This window comes from Sturnira hondurensis, unplaced genomic scaffold, assembly GCF_014824575.4.
Source record: "Sturnira hondurensis isolate 20B ecotype Veracruz unplaced genomic scaffold, ASM1482457v3 Scaffold0002840, whole genome shotgun sequence".
NCBI classification, from domain to species: Eukaryota; Metazoa; Chordata; class Mammalia; order Chiroptera; family Phyllostomidae; genus Sturnira; species Sturnira hondurensis.
This window is the reverse complement of record NW_028075471.1, coordinates 15,482,762-15,509,244: the sequence shown is the minus strand read 5'-3', so window position 1 is coordinate 15,509,244 and position 26,483 is coordinate 15,482,762. Positions and strand designations below refer to the sequence as shown.

At 40.3% G+C, this 26,483-nt stretch overlaps 1 protein-coding gene across 3 annotated transcripts in view; it reads left to right on the top strand.

The window, feature by feature from the left end:
* EOGT (EGF domain specific O-linked N-acetylglucosamine transferase) overlaps nucleotides 1-26,483 on the top strand; it is a 57,277-nt gene that overhangs the window by 27,027 nt on the left and 3,767 nt on the right. For 2 of the 3 annotated variants that reach the window (XM_037040917.1, XM_037040916.1), the window contains exons 10-17: nucleotides 4,502-4,605; nucleotides 10,364-10,456; nucleotides 13,918-13,989; nucleotides 14,128-14,214; nucleotides 14,904-14,972; nucleotides 20,299-20,360; nucleotides 22,600-22,719; nucleotides 24,417-24,519. In XM_037040917.1, coding sequence (XP_036896812.1) covers nucleotides 4,502-4,605; nucleotides 10,364-10,456; nucleotides 13,918-13,989; nucleotides 14,128-14,214; nucleotides 14,904-14,972; nucleotides 20,299-20,360; nucleotides 22,600-22,719; nucleotides 24,417-24,519 — 710 coding nt within the window. The remainder of the gene's footprint in view (nucleotides 1-4,501; nucleotides 4,606-10,363; nucleotides 10,457-13,917; nucleotides 13,990-14,127; nucleotides 14,215-14,903; nucleotides 14,973-20,298; nucleotides 20,361-22,599; nucleotides 22,720-24,416; nucleotides 24,520-26,483) is intronic. The other variant, XM_037040918.1, reaches the window with a different exon arrangement.

The window sequence follows — 26,483 nt, the reverse complement described above, 5'->3', positions numbered from 1 at the left end:
CTTTCATCACCTGGCTTATTTCATCACCTGGTTTATTTTGCTTAGCATAATGCTCTCCAGTTCCATCATGCTGTTGTGGAGGGTAGGAGCTCCTTCTTTTCTTTGTGCTGCATAGTATTTCATCATGTAGATGTACTGTAGTCTTTTGATTCATTCATTTACTGATGGGCAGTTAGGTTGCTTCCAGCACTTGGCTATTGTAAATTGTGCTGCTATGTACATTGTGGTGTGTAGGTTCTTTTGGATTGGTGTTTCAGGATTCTTAGGGTATAATCCCAGCAGTGAAATTGCCAGGTCAAAAGGAAGTTCCATTTTAAGTTTTCTGAGGAAATTCCATACTGTTTTCCATAGTGGCTGCACCAGTTTGCATTTTCACCAACAGTGCACTAGGGTTCTCTTTTCTCTACATCCTCTCCAATACCTGTTAATTTGTTTATGATGGCCATTCTAACTGGTGTGAAGTGGTATCTCATTGTGGTTTTATGAAGTCCTAATTCTTATATCAAAAAGTATTACGTTCAGAAATCCAACAAATTTAAGTTTTGAAATGAGCAAGTAAAAATGCTATGTTTGATGTCCTGCCTCATTTTTAAAATATACAAATTAAAAAAGGTCAAAGAAAATATTGATCCACCTGTAAAAGGGTTGAACATATGTGAACTGCTAAACTGATGGAGGTTCTTAGGCAATAATGTATGTCAAGGGCGGTTAATTGGCCAGGGTATACATGCTCCATTTCTTTCCTATAGTTATAACTACATTTTTCTTCTGCCTTACGCCGTCTTCAGTTTTTCTTTTCATAATAACTCTTACCTTGAGAGGATGAGCATTCTGAAGAACAAGAGTCCTGAGGGAGTACATTTCTTGAGGATGGAGCCTGAATTTTCCCCTCCCTTAGAAGTCCTCCTAGGGCCGTGTGCTCTTCTCTGTGTGCTGCATCCCTCAGTACATGTTGTGAACCTGCTGCGTGACACCTGAGAGAGCTGCTGTGCACCATGGGCTAACATGGGAAAAGGGCTCTGCTGGAATAGAATTTTCTCTTTCTTGTTTATTTAAAAATACACTCTTTGTCAAGATGAAAAAAGAAGCCTCTCCAAATATCCGTCTAAATTACCTGTCTAAAAAGAACTGAGTATTTTTTACCTCTTATTTTCTTATACACAGAGTGATTATTCACTGTGAGAATAAAGTCAGAGTAATCTATGATATCTGCTTTTTAAGAACATTGTCTTTTAATAAACATTTTTCTCCTTTATGATTTTAAATGTCAATTCCTAAAATTTTATCCTGTTTACATTTGCACATTTCTAGGTTGAAGAATGTACCACCTGAGTTAGGGGTGGGGGTGGAGATGAGACCAGGAATGCTTGGTTTCTTTTTAATGATGACCTTGGGGAACTTTGGTTCTTCTCTGTCTGTCCAACCCAGCAGGATCTAATTAGTCTTCATTGGTTCACTGCGTACCAGGCCCTAGCTAGGGAATTTTAGATAATCTTTGCATTTCTACTAACAAAGCTGGCACCTAAGTATAAGGATTTCTTGTGTCTAGTAGACAAGCTTAGGGATTTTAAGAACTTACCTGAGAACATGATTCATGAATGGCTGAGCTGGGATTCAACCTAGTTCTTCTACTTACAAAGTTCATGCTCTTTCAATTAGAACATGAGACATTACAGCCTTTTTATTTGTTTTATTTTATTAATATATTTTATTGATCATGCTATTACAGTTGTCCCATTTTTTCCTCCCCTTTATTCTCCTCTGCCCTGTACCCTTCCTCCCATCATCATTCCCCCAAGTTAGTTCATGTCCATGGGTCATACATATAAGTTCTTTGGCTTCTCCATTTCTCATACTATTCTTAACCTCCCCCTGCCTATTTTGTACCTACCATTTATGCTTCTTATTCCCTGTACCTTTTCCCCATCCTCCCACCCCCTGCTGATAACCCTCCATGTGATCTCTCTTTTTGGGAATCTGTTGCTGTTATAGTTATTTGCTTAATATATTTTTGTTTTTGTTTTTTTAGGTTCAGTTTTTAGTTATGTTTGTTGTCACTTCACTGTTTGTATTTTTGTCCTTTTTTTTAGATAAGACCCTTTAACATTTCATATATAAGGGCTTGGTGACAATGAACTCCTTTAACTTGACCTTATCTGGGAAGCGCTTTATTTGCCCTTCCATTCTAAATGATACCTTTTCTGGATAGAGTAATCTTGGATATAGGTCCTTGCCTGTCATGTCTTGAAATACTTCTTTCCAGCCCCTTCTTGCCTGCAAGGTTTCTTTTGAGAAATCAGCTGATAGTTTTATGGGAACTCCTTTGGAGGTAACTTTCTCCTTTTTTCTGCTTTTAAGATTCTCTCCTATCTTTAATCTTGGGTAATGTAAATATGATGTGCCTCGGTTGGTGCTTCCTTGGGTCCAACTTTATTGGGACTCTGAGCTTCCTGAACTTCCTGAAAGTCTATTTCCTTCACCAGATTGGGGAATTTCTCCTTCATAATTTTTAAAATAAATTTTCAATTTCTTGCTCTTTTTCTTCTCCTCTGGCACCCCTACGATTCAGATATTGGAATGTTTAAAGCTATCCTGGAGGTTCCTAAGCCTCTTCTCATTTTTTTGAATTCTTTTTTCTTCATTCTGTTCTGGTCAAATGCTTATTTTTTTCTTGTGATCCACACCGTTGATTTGAGTCCTGGTTTCCTTTCTGTCACTGTTGGTTCCCTGTACATTTTCCTTTATTTGACTTTTCATAGCCTTCACTTTTTTTCTCTATTTTGTGACCATAGTCAGTCATTTCTGTGAGCATCCTGCTTACCAGTTTTTTGAACTCTGTGTCTGATAGGTTGGCTACCTATTCGTCACTTAGTTGTATTTTTTCTGGAGCTTTGATCTGTTCTTTCATTTGGGGCATATTTTTTTTGTCTTGGTGTGCCTGTTATATAATAAGGGGTAAGCCCTTAGGTATTTGCTAGGGCTGGGCAACCCACACTGCTGAATTCTGGCATTATGTCTGGGGGAGGGTTTTGAGAGAGAACAGTGCCACTTGTTCAGCTCTCAGCTGGCTTTCAGTCACTTCCTCCACTACTCACATACAAATTGGGCGCTTCTGGTGCTGATTCCCACGTGAGTGGTTTTGTAACATTCTAGGACCTTGTAGATCTCTTTAATGACCTCCCCTGTGAAGCTGGAATTTTTTTTCCTGCCTCAACACACATCATTTTTTTTCAGCCAGAGGTTTTGAGGCTTTATTTCCCCACACTGGAACCTTGGGTTGTGTTGTTTGTCTCGCTCCCCAGTTGTTCCTCCTGGTTAATCCCCATGCAAATGTGGGACTGTTGTGTCCATCAGCAGCTGCCTTGCTGTGAGTCCTCTCCACCCCAGCTGCTGGCCTCTGTCCCTCCTACTGGTCTGGATGAATGTTTCTCCTTTAACTCCTTGTTTTTCAGACTTCCATACAGTTCTATTTTGTGGCAGTTCTGATTTTTTTTTTTTAAATTTTAAATTTGTTGTCCTTCTTTTGGCTGTTCAACTCCATCTTGGGTAGAAGTTCCCAAATACCCATTCAGCCCTTTTAAACAATAGTTGGCTAATACAAGGTCTAGCAGAAGATGCCTGCTTGAGTGTGGTTGGTAGGGTCATAATATGGGTGTATTAATTTATAGTTTTAATTTGAACATTTCACTTAAAATGTCATATAGTGTGCTTGAGTATGATCTTGTTATTATACAGAATTACCTGCTTGATTTTGTAATAAAACAGGAGTGTTATTTGTGACAGACTCTGTTATTTTCTCAAGAAGCACATGATAAGTAGTAGTTAAGTAGGAAGAAAAGACAGGAATGAAAAAATGCCAAAATGTTAATAGTTGCTGTCATTTTCAATAATTCTGTGATGAACAGGTGTTGCCTAATTTATTTTTTAAAATAAATCATTGTTAAAAAAATAACAATTAGTTTTTATGGTCCTGTAGTTCTATCTAATTCTGAGCTAAATAGACTTTTGTCATTTTTTGTTCAATTGTTGGTTAGTGTATATGGGGAAGTCCATTCCTGATTTCTAAATAACCAATTTTATTTTTTTGAAGATTTTATGTATTTATTTTTAGACAGAGGGGATGGGAGGGAGAGAGGGGGAGAAACATCAATGTGTGGCTGACTCTTATGTGCCCCTGCACTGAGGACCTGGTCTGCAACCCAAGCATGTTCCCTAGACTTGGAATTGAGCCAGTGACCTTTTGGTTCACAGGCTGGCATTCAATCTACGGAGCCACACCAGCCAGGGCTAAATAACCAATTTAAAGTGAAATTTTGAACCCATTTCATCTCTAAATTGAGGATTACCTGAGTATAGATTATTTTACATTTGGAAAAACTTTTTTTTCTCATTTATTTCAGCTAAAAGCCCATCACATGATAAATAGATGGGGTAGAATAAAAATTGTATAATTATTTGTTCTTCAGGGTTAATTAACATAGACTTCTTTTCACGTTGCTAGGTGTTAACATGTATCACCACTTCTGTGACTTTGTCAATCTTTACATCACTCAGCACGTCAACAATTCCTTTACTACAGATGTGTACATTGTGATGTGGGACACGGTGAGTAGGACTGCTCTCTGCTTCAGCTCTGTCCTTGCTCAGTAAATCTGTGACTCTGATGTGGTAAAATGGAATTTTCTAAGACACACACACTTAAAGACTCACACATACATCTATGCATGTGCAGATAAGTGGCGTGTGTCTATGTGTATGTACATGTACATATATACATGGGGAGATACTGGGTTGGCCAAAAAGTCCACTTAGTTTTTTCTGTAAAATAAAAGTCATGTTATTCATTTTCACAAAAAACTATTGATTTGGATATTTTGAGTAGATTGGTTGTCTCCCATTATTGGCTTCTAGTGGGTAGAGGCTGGGATGCTGCTAAACATCTTCCAATGTATGAGAGCCCCACAGCAAAGAATTATTTGGCTAAAGTATCAATAGTACCAAGAAACTTAGCAAACAATTTTTGACACATTCGATCAGTCATAGCACCTTCTCCATACAAATCTGTTTTTGCATTTTTGTTGCATTTTTATCTTTCGTGAAATAATAAAGCATAATATACTGAGCATGTTGCATATTTTCTTTCATCTTTGATGTTAAAACGTCTACACAAAAATTCAATTTTGATAACATTTTAAAAATGCATCTGATATGATAGCTATCACAGTACAGTATAAGAAATTGTTTTGAGTGAAGTTAAAGACAACTAAGCACGACTAAAGCCACTGTATGGAAAAAACTAAATGAACTTTTTTGCCAACCCAATACATATGTAGGTTTATACTTTCATTCTATGAACTTCAGAGTGAGGCCATGGAAGATTTCTTTGCTCCTTTGGGCAGGTGAATCTCCAAAGACCAAAGTCCCATCCTTTGTGTTTCTCTGAGGCAGGCATAAGAAGACTGTCATTCCTTTGACCCCTGTGACCCCTGCATGACCCTCATGGGGAGCACCCTTGTCTTTACCATTTGACTTTGCCTACTTGCAGTTTCCTCTTGCTGCCCACTTCATGACAGCCATGCTGTGTGGATGCACTCACTACACATGGCAGGTCCTGGGTGTGCACATAAATACTCTACCTGCTATTTGCTTATTTATTTTTAGTGCTGTCTTTTTTTCCTTCTCATTCTTTCCCTTCCTTTCCCCTATTTCTTTCAAGACTGGCCTATCTACCTGCCAGGGTAACCCACCCCCGCCCGAGTTGCCCAAGTGCACACAACTGTGAAATGGGACAGTTGTAGTATCTATTTGAGTGTCATTTTGAGAATAAACCATATAGTATATGAACAGTCAGAATGCTCGACACGTAGCACGTGTGCTTTGAATGTTACTGTGACGTAGACAATACTGAGAACATGTGGTTTATATTGTGTTGACCAAAAAGTTTGTTTAGTTTTTCCACAAGATGGCTCTGGTTTTTCCACATGATGTCTTTAACATCATTTGAAACAATTTTGTTCGATTGTATTGTGACAGCTGTCATATCAGATGCATTAAAAAAACTTATCAAGACTGGTGAATTTTTGTGTAGCCCTTTTAATATTTAAGATGGAAAAATATGCAACATTTTGGTATTTTGCTTTATTATTTCAAGAAAGATAAAAACACTACTGAAATGCAAAAAAGATTGGTGTGGTATATGGAGAAGGTGCTCTGACTGACTGAATGTGTCAGCAGTGGTTAGTGAAGTTTCATGCTGGAGATTTCTTGCTGGATGATGCTGCCCAACTGGTCAGGTAGACCAGCTGAAGTTGATAGTCATCAAATCGACACATTAATTGAGAATAATCAACATTACACCACACTCGAAATAGCCAGCATACTCAAAATATCCAAATCAATAAAGGTATTGGTGAAAATGAAAACTGTGCCTTTTCTTTTATGGAGAAAAACACATGGACTTCTTGGTTAATCCAATAGTACACATGAGAAAGGCTGCCCAAACTGGGAAGTTGAAATACCAACTGAAAAGTCATGTAAGTTCCAGCTGAACATTCCAGCTCACAGGCTGCCATGGCCCCACTCTTGGCACAAGTCTGCTTAGAACGACCTTCCAGGGGAACCACGCTTGCTGATAGGACAGCCTCAGATATTTTCTTTGGAAAGAGTCTTTCTAGCAGCTCACACAGTATAGCTCAGGTGCAAGGACTAGGGATCCACTTGGGGCAGGTACAGGTGCCTCATGTACCACAGGATGTCCCTAATGTCTCCTGGGACAACTGCATTGGCAAAGCCTCCAGAACCCTCAGAAGAGAGAACAGCCAATTATGAGAGTCATTACACCCTTTGCCAGTCCAGATGCAATTTACCTATTAAGCATCTTTTTTTTTATCAGCGGCAGTGTTATGTAGAAGCACAGCAGACACATGCTATATTCATTTTCATAGAGCAGAGCTAGATAGCTGATTGCAGTTCCATTTCTTGTGCAGACAGGAAATTGTTTTCCTGACATGTTTTCCATTTAATGAAGCTTGTAGTCGAGCTGAGTAGGAAAGGTTTCATTATCACTGTGAGACCTGTGGTTTGACGTGAAGTTTGATGAGAGTAATTTTTTTTATTCTTGGATGTAAATGCTGTCTCTAGTTTCCTTCTTGCATAGATTTACGTTTTTCATATCTTCAGTTTTGCTGCTGCCAGTTTCATTTCCTAAAAATGTTTCTGTGAGCGAAGGGCACATAGTTCCTTTCTTTTCCTCTTTTTGTGTGCTTCTAGGCCACAATCACTGGGCATCAGTAGCCCTGAATGACTAACTCAGGGTGGTGCTTTTTAAAAAAATTATACCTGTTGTTATTTAATCTAATGCCCACAGCCCTTGGTGGACGAGGGCTTTATTAGCTTATTTCATAGATAAGGAAGCCAAGGATCCAAACAGCTGGTAGCTGTCCTCCAAGAACAGAGTCAGCAAGGGGTGGAGTCAGGGTTCCTATGCAGGCCGGTTGACCCCAGATCTGTCCCCAGAAACTGCAGTGCTTTATTGCTTCCCTAGAGTTCCCTGCAGAACCTGTTAAGTGGATGGAAGTTTTCCAGATACTTTCCAGAAGCTTCCTTGTATCTTGTATGCTTTTCTATGTCTTCCTCAAGTAGACTGAATTAAGCTGAGCTGACTTCTCCCACCCACCCTTTTCTGTGTCCTGCTGGGAGGAGTAGGCTGTTAAGCCATCGGCAGCTTCTCGGTCACTCAGGTCACTGGGCACATGTGGCAGGGCATTCAGACTGGGACTGGCCTGGCCCAGCATGTTGTGTACCCTCATGTTACCTCCCTCCTTTGCTGCTCTCTGTGCATCCATTTTAAACTTGTTTTCTTCATCAGCGAGGCCTTTTTGCTAGTTGCTCATTCAGATTCCTAGGACAGACAAATCTGCAGAGTTGCTACAAAATTGAGGCCCACAAAGTACTGGAGGTTTCCTGGGGACAATCGTAAGGTGTCGTGTGGCCACTGACGCTTCTCTTTTCTGGTGAGGCCTTGAGTAAAGCCACATTGTGGCCCAGGTGGACTGTGACTCGAAGCCCTGACAGAGGACAGCGCTGAGTCCAGTCCTGAAGGCTTTGGAACGAGCAGTGTGCCCAGGGAAGGAGCAGAGTGGTGGCTATGGCTGCACTTCAGATCTTACTGGCCTTTTACAAACTTCTCATAAAGAAGCCCTACGAGGACTTCCCTCTTGTGCTTGCAAAATTTAGCAGTTTGGCCTCTCCCTTGAGTCACATGGCTTCCTCTGTGGGATGGGTAAGGCCACCAACCTCCTGAGATGCGTTAAGGGACACTTCTGCAGAAGAATTTCTGGACATAACAGGGTTGCTCTTATTAACAGAATGAACAGAAGAGGAAATTGCTGCAGGATTTTCATATTTTCTTGTGCTGAGAAGTAATGCAACTTTATTATTATTTTTAATTAGGCAAATAGTATCTGGTTGTAATGAGTTCAAACAACACAGGAGTATGTAATGATTAAAAAAATTCTCCCTCTTCTCTAATTCCATTTCCCTTAAAAGTAATTGCAGTTAACACATGAGAATGCCTTGTAAGACTTACTTGAATAAATGTAAATGTGTCTTTATAGGAAATATACTCTCTCATATTAACTTAATATGTCATGGACATTTAAGGTTATCATTTTTCACTGGTATTTTATTGGCTGCATGCCTCAGTACATGCATTCATCTCTGTCCCCACCTGGATCATGTGGTGTTTGTTTCCAATTCTTTGCTATTTACTGAAATGCTACAGTGACAGTCCTTCCCAGGGACACATGCCTGTATACCTCATCCTAGCATTTCCGCAGGACAGGTTCTTGTAAGTAAAAATTCTAAGTTACAGGTTATGTGTATGTTTAAATTTGAGACAAACACAGGAGGATATGACACTATGAGACTAGAAAAAAGTTTCTCCTTTCCCTGTGGCACAGAATTTGAATTTGAGGGCCCTGGCAAAGCAACTTTTAGAGGTGGTTATTACTGAATATTACATGATTTCCTGGAAAAGGGATGAGTCAGATTTCTGTATTTTATTATTAAATTTTCCTTTCAAAGGTATCTTATTTTTTCTGAGGTATTTTCTCTCAAGAAACTGTCTAGTTACTTCTTTTAATTGCCCTTTGTTTATTATTGAGCCAGACCCGGGACATTGCACTTTTGGTGGTGTTGACAGGGGCCTTTTCTAGAATGGCACTTGGAGAGATACTGAAGCAACCATTTTTTTATCACCACATTTAACAATTCTCTGTAATTTTGAAATAACACCAAAATGTATGATGTAAAATTTTCATGATCTGAAAAAAGTGCTATAAAGATAAAGATACATAGACACAATCATAATCTGTAACCAACTGAGACTTTAATATTTCTTATTTCTATTGGCTGAATTTTTCAATCTAAGTTATGCCACTATAAGATAAATTATTCTTATAGTTTGAAAAAATAAAATAAAATAAATTGATCTCCTTTAGCTGATAGAGCATGTAATTAATATCTGCTTTTCAAAAATCAATGCATTTGGTTAATGTACTGGAAGGAACTAGTTCCCTCTGAGGGGCAACTGCTGTACAGAGGTTGTGAGCATTCAGTCTGGAGCCACACAGACTGGGTTAATCCCAGCGTTGCAAACACACCAGATCTATGATTTAGGCAAATTACTTAAATTTGTGTCTTAGTTTTCTTATCTGTAAAAAGTGGGTAATGATATTATATAGCTTATTAAGTTTGTAGGAGGGTTTAATGTATTAAAGAGTGTCAGGTGCTTAGAATAATGCCCAGAATGCAAGAACATGCAAAATGCTGCTATTATTATTATTACTATTATTACTATTATTATTATTTTACTCTTATTAATGTTAATGGGGAATTATTAAGTATTAGGCAGTGGGTAGATGATTTCATACAGTTACACATATATTATATTTCAAGGCATTTTCTTGTCCTGAAATTTCTTTCAGAACTTTCAGAAATACCCAAATATCAGAGTGTTTACTAATGATGGTGTATGTATGTGTTGTGTGTATCTGTAACTTGGATAGAAAACTCACAGAAAAACCCCACAACAACTAGTTTCAGACATGAAAATGCAAAGGGTTGGGGGGGAGACAAACCACTTTTAGCAGACTAAGATTATAATTGTGATGATTATTTTTTATGAAATTACATCAAATAAGACCCAAAGTGAAAAAATCTGTTTTTCTTCTATGGATTTTATGGACTTGTTTAGGATCATTAGTTCTTTGCACTAACAAGGTAATTCAAGTACATGGTTGCATTCTTGAAAAGCCATGTTGAGTGACTTTATGGCTCTAACTTATTTTATTTCCACTTTCAGAGCTCCTATGGATATGGTGACCTGTTCTCTGACACATGGAAAGCATTTACTGATTATGATGTGATACATCTGAAAACTTATGATTCCAAAAGGGTATGGGAAACTTTACTAAAATGTCTGTAAATAATTGTCATTCCAGATGACTCACACATCAGATAAATACTTAGTGTGAGTTTCTATTAGCTATTGGGTTAGCCAAACTGTCTATTTAGTTTTTTCCATAAAATAAAAGACACATTTTTAATTTTTACCAATAATTTTATTGACTTTGAGTATGACAGTTACCTCCAGCTATTGGCTTCTAGTGAGCAGAGGCCAGGGGTGCTGCTAAATGTCTTCCAATGCATAGGACAACCCCATAGCAAAGAAGTATTTGGCCAAAATGTCAGTATTACCAAGAAACTTCTCAAACCACTTTTGACACATTCAATCAGTTGCAGCACCTTTTCCATGCACTGCACAAATCCTTTTTTGCATTTCAGTTATATTTTTACCTTTTTTGAAATAATAAAGCATAATATGCCAAAAATGTGTATTTCATCTTCTTTCATCTTCAATACTAAAATGGCTACACAATATTTCACTAATTTTGATAAGTTTTGTTAAAAAAATACATGCTGGTATGACAGCTGGCACAATGCAATCTAACAAAATTTTTTCAAATGAAGTTATAGACAACTAAACACTACTAGAGCCATTGTAGGAAAAAGCATAACAGACATTTTGGCCAGCCCAATATTACCATTGATTTCTTACCTCTTAGTTTTTTTAAAAAATTATTGTTCAAGTACAGTTTCCTGTCTTTACTCCCATCCCAGCCCACCCCCCCGTGCTCCCCACCTCCCTCTAATTTCCACCCCCCTTAGTTGTTGTCCATGTGTTCTTTATACTAGTTCCTGCAAACCTTCCCCTTTTTCCTCTGAAATTCCCTCCCCTTTTCCCTCTGGTCGCTGTCCCCCTGTTCTCTATTTCAGTGTCTTTGTTTTTATTTTGCTTGTTTGTTTGGTTGTTTAGCTTCCTGTTAAAGGTGCGATCATATGGTATTTGTCTTTCAACACCTGGCTTATTTCACTCAGCATAATGCTTTCCACTTCCATCCATGCTGTTGCAAAGGGTAGGAGCTCCTTCTTTCTTTCTGCTGCATAGAATTTCATTGTGTATAGGTACCATAATTTTTGATCCATTCATTTACTGATGGGCACCTAGGTTGCTTCCAGCTCTTGGCTATTGTAAATTGTGTGGCTATGAACAATGGGGTGCATAGGTTCTTTGGGATTGGTGTTTTAGGGTTCTTAGGATATAATCCCAGCAGTGGAATTGCTGGGTCAAAAGGTACATTCATTTTTAGTTTTCTGAGAAAATTCCATACTGTTTTCCATAGTGTTTGTACCAGTCTGCAATCCCACCAACAGTGGACCAGAGTCCCCTTTTCCCCCAAACCTCTCCAACATTTGTTGTTTGTTGCTTTGTTTATGATGGCCATTCTGACCAGTGTAAAGTGGCATCTCATTGTGGTTTTAATTTGCATCTCTCTGATAGCTAGCGATTTTGAGCATCTTTTCATGTGTCTCTGGATCCTCTGTATGTCCTTCTTGGAGAAGTGTCTGTTCAAGTCCTTTCCCCATTTTTTAATGGGGTCAGTTGTCCTCTTAGAGTAAAGTTGTGTAACTTCTTTGTATATTTTGGAGATTAAACCTTTGTCTGAGATATCATTGGCAAATATGTTTTCCCATACAGTTGGTTGTCTTTTTATTTTAGTGCTATTTTCTTTAGCCCTGCAGAAGCTTTTTATTTTGATGAGATCCCATTTGTTTATTTTTGCCTTTATGTCCCTTGCTCTAGGGGACATATCAGTAAAGATGTTGCTGTGTGAAATATCTGAGATTTTCCTGCTAATTTTCTCCTCTAGGACTTTAATGGTGTCACGGCTTATATTTAAGTTTTTTTATCCACCTTGAATTTATTTTGGTGTATGATCTAAGTTGGTGCTTGAGTTTCATTTTTTTTGCACATAGCTGTCCAGTTCTCCCAACACCATTTGTTGAAGAGCCTATTGTGACTCCATTTTATGTTACAGCCCCCTTTGTTGAATATTAATTGACCATAGAGACTTGGGTTTATTTCCAGGCTCTCTGTTCTGTTCCATTGGTCCATGTGCCTGTTTTTATGCCAGTACCAGGCTGTTTTGATTACGGTGGCCTTGTAATACAGTTTGAGGCCAGGTATTGTGATCTCTCCTACTTTGCTCTTCTTTCTCAAAATTGCAGTTGCTATTTGAGGTTGTTTACCACTCCATATAAATTTTTGGAGTGTTTGTTCTATGTCTGTAAAATATATCATTGGTACTTTAATGGGTATTGCATTGAATCTGTACATTGCTTTGGGTAGTATGGACATTTTGATGACGTTAATTCTGCCAATCCGTGAACATGGTACATGCTTCCATTTGTTTGTGTCTTCCTTGATTTCTTTCTTCAGTGTTGTGTAGTTTTCTGCATATAGGTCTTTTACCTCCTTGGTTAGGTTTATTCCCAAATATTTTATTTTTGTTTTTGGTATATTGAATGGGATTTTTTTCTTGATTTCTGCTTCTACTGATTCATTGTTAGTATACAAAAATGCTTTTGATTTCTGGATATTGACTTTGTAACCCACTGTTTTGCCAAATTCATTTATTAGGTTGAGCAGTTTTGGGGTAGAATCTATAGGATTTTCCATGTATACTATCATGTCATCTGCAAGCAATGACAGTTTTTGTTTCCTTCTTTCTGATTTGGATGCCTTTTATTTCCTTTTCTTGCCTGATTGCTGAGGCTGAAACTTCTAATACTATATTGAATAGAAGTGGTGAAAGTGGACAACCTTGTCTTGTTCCTGATCTTAGTGGAAAAGCTTTTAGTTTTTCCCCATTGAGTATGATGTTGGCTGTAGGTCTCTCATGTATGGCCTTTATTATATTGAGGAATGCTCCCTCTATTCCCACTTTGCTCAGTTTTTTTTATCATAATTGGGTGTTGTACTTATCAAAAGCTCTTTCTGCATCTATTGATATGATCATGTGGTTTTGTCTTTGCTTTTGTTTATGTGATGTATTACATTTACTGATTTGCGAATATTGAACCATCCTTGCATCCCTGGGATGAATCCCACTTGGTCGTGGTGTATGATCTTTTTGATGTATTGTTGGATGCGATTTGCCAATATTTTGTTCAGGACTTTAGCGTCTATGTTCATCAGTGATATTGGTCTGAAGTTTTCTTTCTTTGTTGTGTCTCTTTCTGGTTTTGGGATTAGGATGATGCTGGCTTCATAATAACTCTTAGTTCTTTTTTGGTAACTGGAATCCTCATCGTTATTAACTTGCAGCTTTTAAAAACACTTTTTCATACCTTTTCCAAAAAACGTGAGTTTCACTTGAGTGGAATAGTTTGCTATTCAACATATTTTAATGTAAAATAGAGGTTAATTAAAATTTACTTTCTGTAATTATAAGTTCTGTTTTGGTGTGAAGGGTACCTGTTTCTTCTAACCTTTTAATGGACCTGTGTTTTTAGGTTTGTTTTAAAGAAGCAGTTTTTTCACTACTCCCCCGGATGAGATATGGGCTGTTTTATAATACCCCTCTGGTAAGAATGTTATCTGTTGTAAACTTTCACATTTATAAAATTTATTCTTGATGTGTTTTAACATAACTTATGTAGCTAACTTCTGAAATAGTAACACATAAATATTCACTGTAATATGAACTGTTACTTTTATTATAGATATCTGGCTGTCAAAATACTGGATTATTCAGGGCATTTTCCCAGCATGTACTACACAGACTGAACATCACACAAGAGGGACCCAAGGTAATGAATACACAGCAGGTCAAATAATGTTGTTTTACTCAATGTCATTTCATTATAACCTTGGCAAGATGCCCTAGGAACTTAACTTAATTAGGTTATACTTACACTAGTTTCATTACACATTATTTTGCTTAAAGTCACAGAACTTATGAGATGATGTTAAGAGAGGACATACTGCATTACAGGTTCCAAGGTGAGCTTGACTTTCTACCCTGAATAAAAATTAATACCACCTTTTTAGAAAAAGAAATACTCAGAAGACAGTGTTTTCTGTATTAACAACTTCTGAACTGGAGTGATCTGAAATCAAATGTCTACCACCTGTATGAAAGATAAACTAGAGATAGTGGAAGAATGTGCTTTTTTCCCCTTACTTTTTTCCTTTGTCATACCTCCCCCCCACCACCAAATCCCCATGTGAGTCACACAACATCTTCTCAAAAAAATCTACTTAACCATCCAAACACAAGTGTAGTGAACAAGTTTTGGCTCCTGTGGCTAAAGTAAATGTATTTTTTTTTATTCTCTAAGAGAACTGTGAAGGAAGGAATCATGCTTTAAAAAAAAAAGTTTCTTAAAGTACTCTTGTTGTGTTTCATTTCTTTGTGAAAATCCCACTTTAGGTTTGGGTGTTCATTCATCTGTCCAGGCGCATACAGCATCATTTTGCCTTTTCCCTTTGATTGCAGGATGGGAAAATTAGAGTCACCATTCTTGCACGAAGCACAGAATACCGGAAAATACTAAACCAAAATGAGGTTAGTTTTTCTCTGTATTTTTAATGTCATCATATTCACTTTCTGTAACAGGTGTGCTTTATTTTTTCACATTGCAGTAAATGTTTCAATTTGAAATGATTATCCTTTAGAAAAGGTTATGCCCAGTTTATTTATTAGATTTTTATTGAAAGGTACCAAACGAACCACTTATTAGACTCTCAAACTGATTTCAATAGCATCAACTCATAAATTATATTTAACATGACTAAGATCAGCATGTGTACAACAACATGTCTGAAAGATGTCACAACAGTAAGATTTATATTACAAAAATATATCAAGAACTGCCACTTGCTGGGTCATCGTTCCAGGACTTGTTAGAAACAGAATAGGACCAGTTTACAAATTCCCCTTTTTGTTCTTCATTCCTCAGACTTGGGGAACATAGGTTCCCCAAGCCACTTCCTGCTGATAAGGGGACAGTAAGTCAGGAAGAGTGAAGAAAGCATAAGAAATATGCTTAGACTACTAGGCCCGTATAAGCAAATATCATAACCAGGAAAGGAAAACATGGTTAAAACCCAAATAAGAGCAAGTTAGGATAGATAATTCAGATCTATACAGGCTTGGTGCAGGCTCTTGAGAGGAAGCAGACTTCTTTCTAGCTGTCTGTGTCTTTTCTTCTTGGCCAGGTGGGGTCTGTTGTCCTGTTTCTTTTGAAAAGTAATTAAGAGAGACTTCACAGACTCTGTTCTAATTAAGTAGTAGCTAACCATTGGTGTTGATTTTTCCAAGTCTTGAGGGCCAGATAAAGCAGCACCTAGAGACAGCACACATTTATAGCATGTAATTTTTTTACAATATTTTTAAGGAAGGGTCTCCCATATAACATTTCATGCAGGGTCAATGGAGCTTGCTTGCAGGGGACTACTCTTACCTTAAGCAGGGCAGCTGATAGAACCTTATCCCAAGTTAAGTTGGTTTCTTGACGTACTCCTCTCTTCAGTATTTCCTGTACACTGAGGCGTCCATGAGGCATGTAATTTCTGAGCACCTTGCATCTTTTCTGTCTTTCCTTAGCTATACCTTGTGGAAGTGCCATCCTGCAATATTATTGTTTCCCATTAGTTTCTGGATTGTCCCATTCAAAGGCAAACAGGACTCAGGGGTATACAATAAAAGGCATCGTTTTTAGTCCAGAACTATAAACCAGCAGAGGTCTTCAGATCATGTTGTAAGCAAAGTAAAAGGATTTGGTGCCACCATATATATATTCTCTATAGTTTGGCTCTCAAGTCCTGTACAAGACTATTATTCCTAGTGCTGGGTGTTTTTGCACTGGCAGTCTTAGAGTGTTATGTGGGGAGTGACATGGTCAGATTACTTGGCATTTAAGAAAGGTGGTGATCTGCACTGACCAGTGTGGCTCAGTTGGTACGGTGTCATCCCATAAAGTGAAAGGTCGCCAGTTTGATTCTGGTTGGGTGTGTGCAAGAGGCAACTGACTGATGTTTTTCTCCCTCTCTTTTTCCCTCCCTTCTACCCCTCTCTAAAAAATAAAAGATAAAAGAAAGGGTGCTATCTGAGGCTTTATACCTTCTTTTGCAGGTCTCTCCAAAGGGTATTTTTCAAACTTGGAGTTTTAGTACCTGGATGAAGTTTTACTATTACTGGGTCATCGGCTTGGCTCTTCCTGGCCACTGTCAGCCCAAACATTTTTCTTACCTTTTGTAGAAGTAGAATTTATTTAGGGATTTCTGGTTGAGACATGTCTTCCAGTTGTAATAGCACAGCTTGGAGGGCACAGGCTTGATCTGGTAGGACATTAATATTGATTTTTTTCTGGTGAGAAAATCTGATGGGCATTTAATTTCGTTGGTGGATCTCATCCCAACAAGGGAATAGGGCATTCAGGCATATATAGAAAGTTGTGTTTTAAATGCATTTTCTGCCCTGGCTGGTATGGCTCAGTGGATTATTGCCAGCCTGTGAACCAAAGGGTCGCTGGTTTGATTCCCAGTCAGGGCACGTGCCTGGTTGCAGGACAAGTCCTTAGTACGGGGCATGGGAGAGGCAACTGCACATTGCTATTTCTCTCCTTCCCTTCCTCTCTCTCTAAAAATAAACAAATAAAATCTTTTAAAAAAGTGTTTACCCTACATGACATTTGAATGGCTGAAGGAAAGGTCCATGGGGGTGTCTTCCCCCCAACAACTGTAATAGCTATGGTTTTGGGGGAGAGGGGCCTTGTTGGATATTTAGAATAGAACATGTAGCTTCAGTATCAATTAGAAAGTCTATGAATCTCTGTCCCACAGCCATTGTCACCCAGGGTTCGTTGTTTGAAACGAAAGAATCTTGAGGCTGCCCAGGACCCTGCCATTCCTCGTCATTACTAACCGGCTGTGGCATCTGGTGGGTTTATTTGTGGGTACTTCCTTCCCCATCCTTTCCTGTGATTAGGACATTCTCATCTCCAGTGATTCTCTTATTTAAATATGTACAATGTTGTGGCCCTAAAGGGGACAGCCCTTTTAGTCAGCGGGCTCCTGGGGTTTGCCCATGGTTGTTTGTTTTCTTGAGCAGGCGCCTTACTGGATCTTGATTGTATGCTGGTAAGTATTGAGGTGAGCTCTGCAGCTTGTTGTGTCATGCCATGTCGTGAGCCTCAAAACCTCTGTCAAGAAAGGTGCATGGGTGCTTCTTGGGCCCTTCTTTGGGCCCCTTAATTAAGTCCCATTACCAGGTGTCCACTTCCACTGGGCCAGGGAAGGCATGGCTTGGTGGATCCCAGGGGGTTGCCTTGGGCCTTTTTGCCCCTCTCATGTCCGCATGGAGCTTGGAGCCCACGGCCTGGGCTTGGCCCTGGGGCTGGCCTTGGCAACACCCCAGCCTCAGCCGATGCCCAGGCTGGTGCTGTCCAAGTGCTCTACTTTCTGTCATGTCTCTTACCTGGCAGGCTTTCCTCTGAGTCATGCCTTCAGTATTCAGTTGACAATGAAACTTAAACACATATTGCAATAATATTTTTTAAAAATATTTTATTTATTTATCTTTAGAGGGGAAGGAAAGGAGAGAGGAAGAGAAACATCAATGTATGGTTGCTTCTTGTGCATCTCCTGCTGGGAACTGGCCCTTGCTGGGAACTGGCCTGCAACCCAGGAATGTGCCCTGACTGGGAATCGAACCGCGATTGTCTGGTTCACAGGCCCACGCTCAATCCACTGAGCTACATCAGCCAGGGCTTATTGCAATAATATTTAACATTGTAAGATAGCAACTAGAATGATTTCTTTACTTGACCAATCTTTCCATCTAATTTTAATATATTAAATAGGCCAAATTAGTTTAAAACATTTTTATAGGGAGAGAGAGAACAAATCTTTGAGGCATTACAGGGGAATAACCCAAATCCAATTCCAGGTTAAGAAAATGTCTTCTTTTAAAACCTGAGCTCTGGGAATTTTGTAAAACATACTTGACCAAAAAAATTCTATATCACTATGAAACAATATTAAATTACCCATTTATCCAAAGTGACAATAAAAGATATCAAACATGTTGGTAACTTACATTAAGGGTTAAGGACTTTTCACTTTCAAAATAATTAATATGGGGCTCCTGTTGGAACTGACTGAGAGCTTGGGACTGAGTTCAGTGCCCTTGGAGGGGGTGGGGGAGTGGGCATGACACACACACACACACACACGACTGTACCAGGCTGAGCTCTGCAGCTGGGACCCTGTGACTGAGCTTCCGTGGTAGCTCAGGGCTGGGACTGGATGCCAACAGCTGCTGTGGGCACCTCCTTCAGGGAAGGCTGAAGAGGGCAGCACACACAACCTTAAATCTCCACAAACTTTATAAAACAGGACAGTGCAGTTGATTGAGAACTCTTCCAGACAGACATCCAAGACCTGGGACTGTGCCTGACACAGCCTCCCAGGGTGAGGCTCTACTCCACAGTCCAGATGAGGCTTTAGACAAAGAGGTGGCTCAGCCACTGTTTCTTACCCAAAAGTGAAAAGTAGAAAGTAGCCCAGAGGGGCTGGAGCTTGCCACAAGCTGACAAAGCCTGTAAGTGGCTATTCCAGTCATTTTCAGGGCCCATCCACGTTGGCTCCAGGGCTTTCAGCAGTGGTCACAAGGCCTCCCGCTTTCTGGTGCCCAAATTGTCACTGAGCCAGGGATGTTGCCTAACACACACAGGAGCCAGTACTGTGACATCTACTTTGGAGAAAAAGAAAGGTGAAGAGATGGGAGGGAAGGCTCCAGGTTTGGGGTGGGATTTTAAGGGTTTTCAGCACTGGATCTTCCTGGAAAATGAACCTTCACTTCTGAAAGGTCCTGGTCTTCAGGTACCAGTCACATCTGATCCTTTGAACGGTTCCATGGAGGTCAGTTAAGGGTTCACAGTGTTAGTCATGAGTGGCATTCCAAGGTTGAAACTTCGGTTCTGGGCTTTGTTAGGAAAGGACCTGTAGGGGCTTTGCAGTTCCAATCCCTTTGGAATTACAGTACTTCTCTGTAGGAGAAATATTACTCAACCTCTCTAAGCTTCTGGTGTATCACTTACGAAATGCACATAATAGTAATACTTCCTTGGTAGGATTTTTATGAAGATTAAGTGACCTAACCCTTAAAAAATGCCAGCTACAGTCAGCGATGCTTTTGTAGCCATCAAAGTTGTGCATTCTGTATGCCACAGACGCAGGACACAAGCACAGGACACAGGTGCGGGACACGGTGCATATGTTTCTGAAGAGCAGGAGCCACAGTGTTGGGTTAAGACGGCCCAATTCTGAAGGACGTGAGAGCCATGGCTATGATTTTAATAATAGATTAATTTGCTTTTTCACTTTCTATATGCTAAAAAAATAATTGTTTTTCTGTATAGAAATATTGAAAATGTTTTCCTGCCAAGAATTTAATATTTTTAGAGGATGAGGCCCAAGGTGCTTGTGGTTTATTTGAAATGAGATAATGGATGGAAAAAAAATTCTTAACATCATGTCTGGAACAAAGTGCTCAGGAAATTACATGTTGAAACTTGAGGGAATAACTAGCAAATGGTAATAATAATAGCTAACATTTAGTGAGCCTCCGTCCAGAGCACTTTGCTCCCCTGAACTTTCTCCTCTCAGCCTCATGACATTCCAGTGCAGTACAGTTTTTGGCAGGCAGTGTGTCCAAAGTGGTAGAGCCAACATTTGAACTCAGTTAAGGGTTAGTAGAGCAATAGACCTGAGGGATATTTAATATGTGGGAAATACTTTATATGAGAAATAAGAAATGTGAGGACTCAAAGAAAAGTAAAACTGAAGAGAAGGGAAAGAAATTTTAAATGTTTCTATTATTTTCTCAGCTTGTAAATGCACTGAAAACGGTATCTACATTTGAAGTCCAGATTGTCGATTACAAGTACAAGTAAGTATGCACCCTTGGGCAGAAGCTGTCACCTTTTTTTCTGGATGAGTTAATGGAAGATAGAAAGGGTTTTTCAAACTGGAGTTGTTGGTGCTTTAGACCTGGAAGGGACAAGCAGACACCAGCAGTGAATGAAGGGGGCAGGTCAGGGCACAGGCATAGTTGCTCTTTGGCTGTTGGGGGCCTACTGTTGTTTACCATCTCATTTTTCAAGAGGAATGGTGAATCCATATTTTCATTTGAAATGTCTGAATTTTTATGTTGGCAACTAATTCTGAATTTTAAAAAAATGCCGTAGACCTAATTTACCCTATTAATTGCCGGGCTTCAACTTTTGACCTAAAATTAGTTATATGTAAATAATTTTAGAGTCATAGAACAATATGAAAGTTTTAGAAATCTTATAAAGCATTTACACTGCTATTAAAATTCTGATACAAGTAAAAAGCTTCACAAGACAGAATATGCCTGTCACTGTCTAGCTAACCTCTTGATGCAAAAACAGTAATGCCACAAAGGCAGTGTGTGTTCCTGGATGGAAAGTCAAGCTACATGGAAAAGGTCCAAAGGAAAGGTGAAAGCTTCCTCTCCCACCCTCGTCCACCCACAATTATTATCTTGTTTTCCAAACTCGTGAACAGTTTCTGTGGTAAAAAAGAACAAGTGTACATTTACCAGCATCAGTGTATCTAATGTAGACAGGTTTAAACTTCTCAGTGTTGCATCTCACTCATCACACATTCATTCTTTCACACAAATCTTTATTGGGGTTCTACCGTGAGCTGCTCACAGGCTTTGAAGTAGGAATGCAGTCATAGGGCTGGTATGGCTCTTTTCTTGAGGACTCTAGACACTGAATAAAAATAAGTAACAATTATAAAGAACAGCGACCCTTTATTGAGACTTATTATTATGCTTTGCTTTATCTCATCTCACTCTTCCAACAGTCCTGTGAGGTTGGCAAAGTTATTCTTGTTGTATGAATTTTCTGTGCCCTGGTGACCACCCTCATTGTCACATGAAGAAACATAGCATACAAGAAGTGGCCAGGCATCCGGCTGACAGAACGGAGGAGAGGGCGTGTGCCCCTGAGGCTCTGCTATTGACTGGATTTCTCAGATGAAGGAAAATGACAATAAATTTAGACCTTCCCAATTTGAGGATCATGTTAGTAATGTAATCACATGGATATTGGTGATGCCCAAGCCATAGACATTTTCCATAACTGGTGATTCTCTGCATTTATTCATCTGGATGACATCCTATGTTTTTCTTGCATCAATGGCACTCCTAGGGAAACTGATGCATGTGTACCTCATGTGAGACACACGGTATCATTGTCTCCCTTTCTTTGTGTGGGTGTGGGGTTTTTGTTGTATTGTGAGAGGCAGGTCTTTAAAGAGAAGGAGCTGATTAAGAGGAAATTCACTTTCCCTTCTTAGGTTCAGAATAATCTTGATTATTTATTTTTCTTTAGTTTGGGTAAGTGGGACTTGGAGGTCTAATTCCATCATGTTTGTGTTATCCTCATTCCAGTGTTTCTTCCCAGACTCACTTTGGTGAACTTTTTTGGCACTGATTTTAGTTCAAAGTTTCACATCTTTTAGTGTCTTGAATTCAACGAGCACTTTTACAGTCTTAGCATGCATAAAATTGTGGCTTAGTCTGTTGTAAAGGCAAGAAACTACTTGGTTTTATCAAGATAATTTTAGTTATTCAGAGGGAATTGAATAAGTCAACTCATACAAGGAGGAATTAATTTCCTATTTAAAAAAACCACTTTATCATCTTAAGGAAATATTTTCCAGTTTAGTGCAAGTATACCATAACATCTTTTAAATCCTTGTTAGTTTCAATTTTTCATAAAGAGAAAGCAGGCATCAGGCTTAGAGCTCTTTGCCTTGCAATAGTATTTACCTAGATTTGAATTTTTATAGTTTTGTTTATGTCATATGTTAATGGTTTTTCATCTAAGATGGCTATGAAAGTTTTCTTCTAAGTTAAATACATTTAGGTTTTTAAAAAAGAGAGTTTACTTAGAAAAAAATGTTAAATTATCGAGTCATTAGTTATTAAATACTGGAGTAGGCTTGAAATGGCAAAAAAATATGGTGAATTTGATTTCAATTGGGAAAGACACTCATGAGTCATGAGCTCAACTATGAGTCATGAGCTCAACTCAACTTAGTGCTTTGTCTTTTTTTCCCCATCTGTCTTTTGTTGTTCTTTATGTACACAGGGAACTTGGATTTTTGGATCAGCTAAGGATCACCCACAACACAGATATATTTATTGGAATGCACGGAGCTGGTCTTACCCATTTACTTTTCCTACCAGACTGGGCTGCTGTATTTGAACTGTAAGTGTTTTGGAGCAGTTTTGCATTGGGGCAGCAACCTCATAAAGGTCTTTTCATGCATGCTGAGTCTTTCACTAAGAGAATCAAAAGACTAAATATTTAGTCATTGTAGGGAAGCCTCAGCATGTAGGCATCTGGAAAGAAAAAAAAGAACTAAAGCTAAAAATGTGAAGTCTGCATTTCACATAGCAAAGAAACCTTCCTCTTCTTCCTGTAACTCAGCAGAAGATGGGACTCTGTGATTTCTTACTTGGGGTTCCCTCCTGTGTGCCTCTTAACCTGAGTGTCTCCTGCACTTGCTGTAATTACTGTTAAAAGAGAAGCTGTTTGTTGCACATCCGTGTTCACAACATCAAGATGTGGAAGCAACCCAAATGACCGTCAAGGGGTGATTGGATAAACAAAATGTGGTCTATACACACAATGGAATACCATCCCATGGTACTACATGGCTGCACATTGAGGGCATTATGTGAAGCGAAATAAGCCAGTCACAAAAGGACAAATGCTGTGTGACTTCACTTACAGAAGGTTCCCGGAAAGGTCACATTCACAGAGACAGGAAGTGGAATGGTGGTTGCCAGGAACTGGGGGCAGAGGGGTGGTTAGTGTTTGATGGGGGCAGAGTTTAAGGTTGCAGGATGAAAAGTTCTAGAGATTGGGTTACACAGCAATGTAAATATACTTACCACTACTGAACTCTGTACTAGAAATGGTTACAATGATACATTTTATATTTTCTACCACAATTTTTAAAAAGTGAGAGTTTGAGAACCTGTGTGTCTCACGGAGAACAGAGCTCCAAAACAAGCTGACCACTTCACCCAGTGTTCGCTGATTCACACGTGGGAACTGAGGTGTCAGGGTGCCAGTGATTGTCCTGAAGGCTCCCCCACCTCGGTGGCTGGTTATGGAGACGTGGCCTTCTTACCCTTAATAGTTCTACACTGTGCCTCCTCTTTAGTTCTGACACACCACTCGTTACCAGGTTCCCCACCTTGCGTCCAAATATCTTGATTTTATGGTTCCATTTTAAAAATGACTTGACTCACTATTTAAATTGGCAACTATTTAGAAAAACATTGTCATGAACTTCCACACCCTGCAAAAAATATTTTAAAAATACACATGTTAGAGAAATAGCCAGATAATTGTGAATTCTGTCTCAAGTCCTTATTTCTCTTAGAGGTAGAGAGGGAGAGAGAGAACAAAGGAAGGAAGGAGGAAATAAAGGAAGGTAATCGAGAACGTCTAGACCTTGGAATTCCGCAGGCCTGGGTTTAGTTTCTGATTCACTAGCCCTCTGGCCTTTGGAAGTGTTACCTACTCCAAGTCCACACGTGCAAAGACAGGTGTTATGAGAACATATAAAATTCATAGTCAGCTCCATTGATAAAGATCAGTCTCCAATCTATACTGTTTCATAAAGTCAAGGTGATCTAGTTATGAGAATATTATAAAAATATCGGGTTGGGCAAAAGAAGGTTTATTGATGTTTGTATGGAAAATAATATAGTAATTAAAATAATAATATAAGAATAAACTGTTTTATGTACAACTGTAAACCCGCTTTTGCCCCACCCTATAATCTCTCTTAGACTTATTTACTGTTTACACAGTCTTTTGTAAGAACCTGTTTGGAAGGTGGATTGGGCAAAAACTGCGGGCTCATGGGTGGATGCCTTTGGTCCCCTTAGGTACAACTGTGGAGATGAGCGTTGCTACCTGGACCTGGCCAGGCTCAGAGGCATACATTATATCACTTGGCAAAGACAGAACAAAGTCTTTCCTCAAGACAAGGTAAACTTGAATGCCAAAACTCACCTTGGTTTTGCTTTTTGATGAGCTTTAAGTGTCTAGTTATGAAAAACTGTTATAAACTTCAATCCGAGAATAAATTGTTCTGTGGAATAGTGAATTGTTCCATCTCATATTTGCAAATTGGAAGAAGGGGGAAATTAATCTCTTGAGGGGTGGAGGAGGGTTTTGGGGCCAGAAAGTAACTCCAGGAGGAGGCCAGAATGACCAGACAGTGCAGCAGCAAGCAAAGGGGGGGGGTGGGGGGAGTGGGGAGTGCAGGGTTTGCCTGAGCCTGATCTGCTCTGCTTTCTCTCCACGTGGTGTTGGGAAAGGCTCATTGTCCAGCCTTGGTGGGTTGATTACAGGGAGCACAGGAAGTTCTGGTCAAAGTGTAAAGCCTGGGGCTCCTATTATAATCCGGGCAGCAGGCAGTGGTGGAAGCCTGGATGCCTCACTGCAAGGAGTAGCCTATGAGAACTCGCTTTGAGCCCAAGGCAGTGTCTCACTGAGGAAGGAAGAAGCTTGTTGCAGTTGTCTCCCACCTGGTCACCTGTGTCTCCCCTGGCTGCTGGGGGGATCCCACTGCCAGCCCAACTCACCAAGTCCAAGGAGCCTGTGCACGTGGACAGCCTGAGGCCCAGCAGCTTCCTGGCCTTGCTCACCCTGTACCCTGACTCCAGAATGAGCTGCCTCTTTACTGGCACTGAGCCCAGTGTTCAGGACAGTTTAAGCAACAGTTTCACTGACCAGAATGGGGAGATTTTCCCGTCTCCTGGGCTCTCTTCAGACTGAAAACTGCTGCTTGTGGTAACTTCAAGGCCGTCAGCCTGCTGTCAGAGGAGGCACACTGCTACCAGCTGTGAGTGGTGGTGCTTGAGTGACAGCGCGGCTGCACCTGGGCGAGAGGGTCACCCTCCCTAGTGAGGAGCTCTTCCCAGAGACCAGCGACGTCTGTGCCGTCCTGGCAGCACTGGCTGGAACCCGGACCTTGTCATCTTGGAGATTCTTTTCAAAGGGGCTTCAGCTGGCTCCCTCCTGTGGGGCTGGCGTGGCCTCCTCCCAGTTGAAATGGTAGTGCTTGGCTCAGAGGAGTGGCTACTGCAGACCACACCCACTGCTGTCCCAATAAAGCCAGAATCCCCAGCCTGGGCCCTGTGTCAGTGCCCAGGTGAGGCCCCTGGGCTCTGGGGACAGCCCAGGGACCTGGAGACAGTTCTGCCTGTACCTGCTTAGTGGCCTTCATGGGCCGAGAGTGGTGCTGCAGGGTCCGAGGACAGTCGAGGGTGCCCCAGGGCCCCAGGCATTATGCAGTGGAATGTGGGGTGCTGGTGGCATGCTTTACTGAAGGACTGTTGCAGTGACCCAAAGATGCCTTGGTGGGAACTCTACCACCAGTTTCCCAGCCGCTGGGCCCGCCAGCCTCAGGCAGTGTCCTCCAAGGCCCTGGCGCAGGCAACGGCCAGGTCAGCAGAGCCTCCCCGGCCCACCACAGAGGAGCTCTTTACTTTTCTCTATACACAGCAGACTCTAGTGGGTCTCCATGCATCAGAGATGGCTTATTTTACAGTATTTAAACCAGAAGTAACTGTAACTGCACAAGCCAGAGAGTCAGACAAGGACCGACATTTTTTTTATCTGGTGCTCCATTCTCAGTCAGACGTGCAGCACGTCCACCCCCAGGGTGGGAGAGCTGCTGGACACCCCAGCCCAGATGCCCATCGAGTGGGGCTTAGAGAGGTCTGGTCCCTCTCTAGGGGTATGGGGAGAGCAGTGCTGCAGAAGTTGAAGCAGCATCCCCAGGGAGTAGGGCTGCTGGGGGGAGGGTGGTTGATCGGGGGATGGTGGCTGTGGAACTACCTCACCTTTACTGCCACCTGGGGCACAGGCTACACTTGGTGGGTCACCTGACCTACTAATGTCCAAGGGTTTCCAGTCCGTTTTGTGTGTCCTCACGTATGGACCAC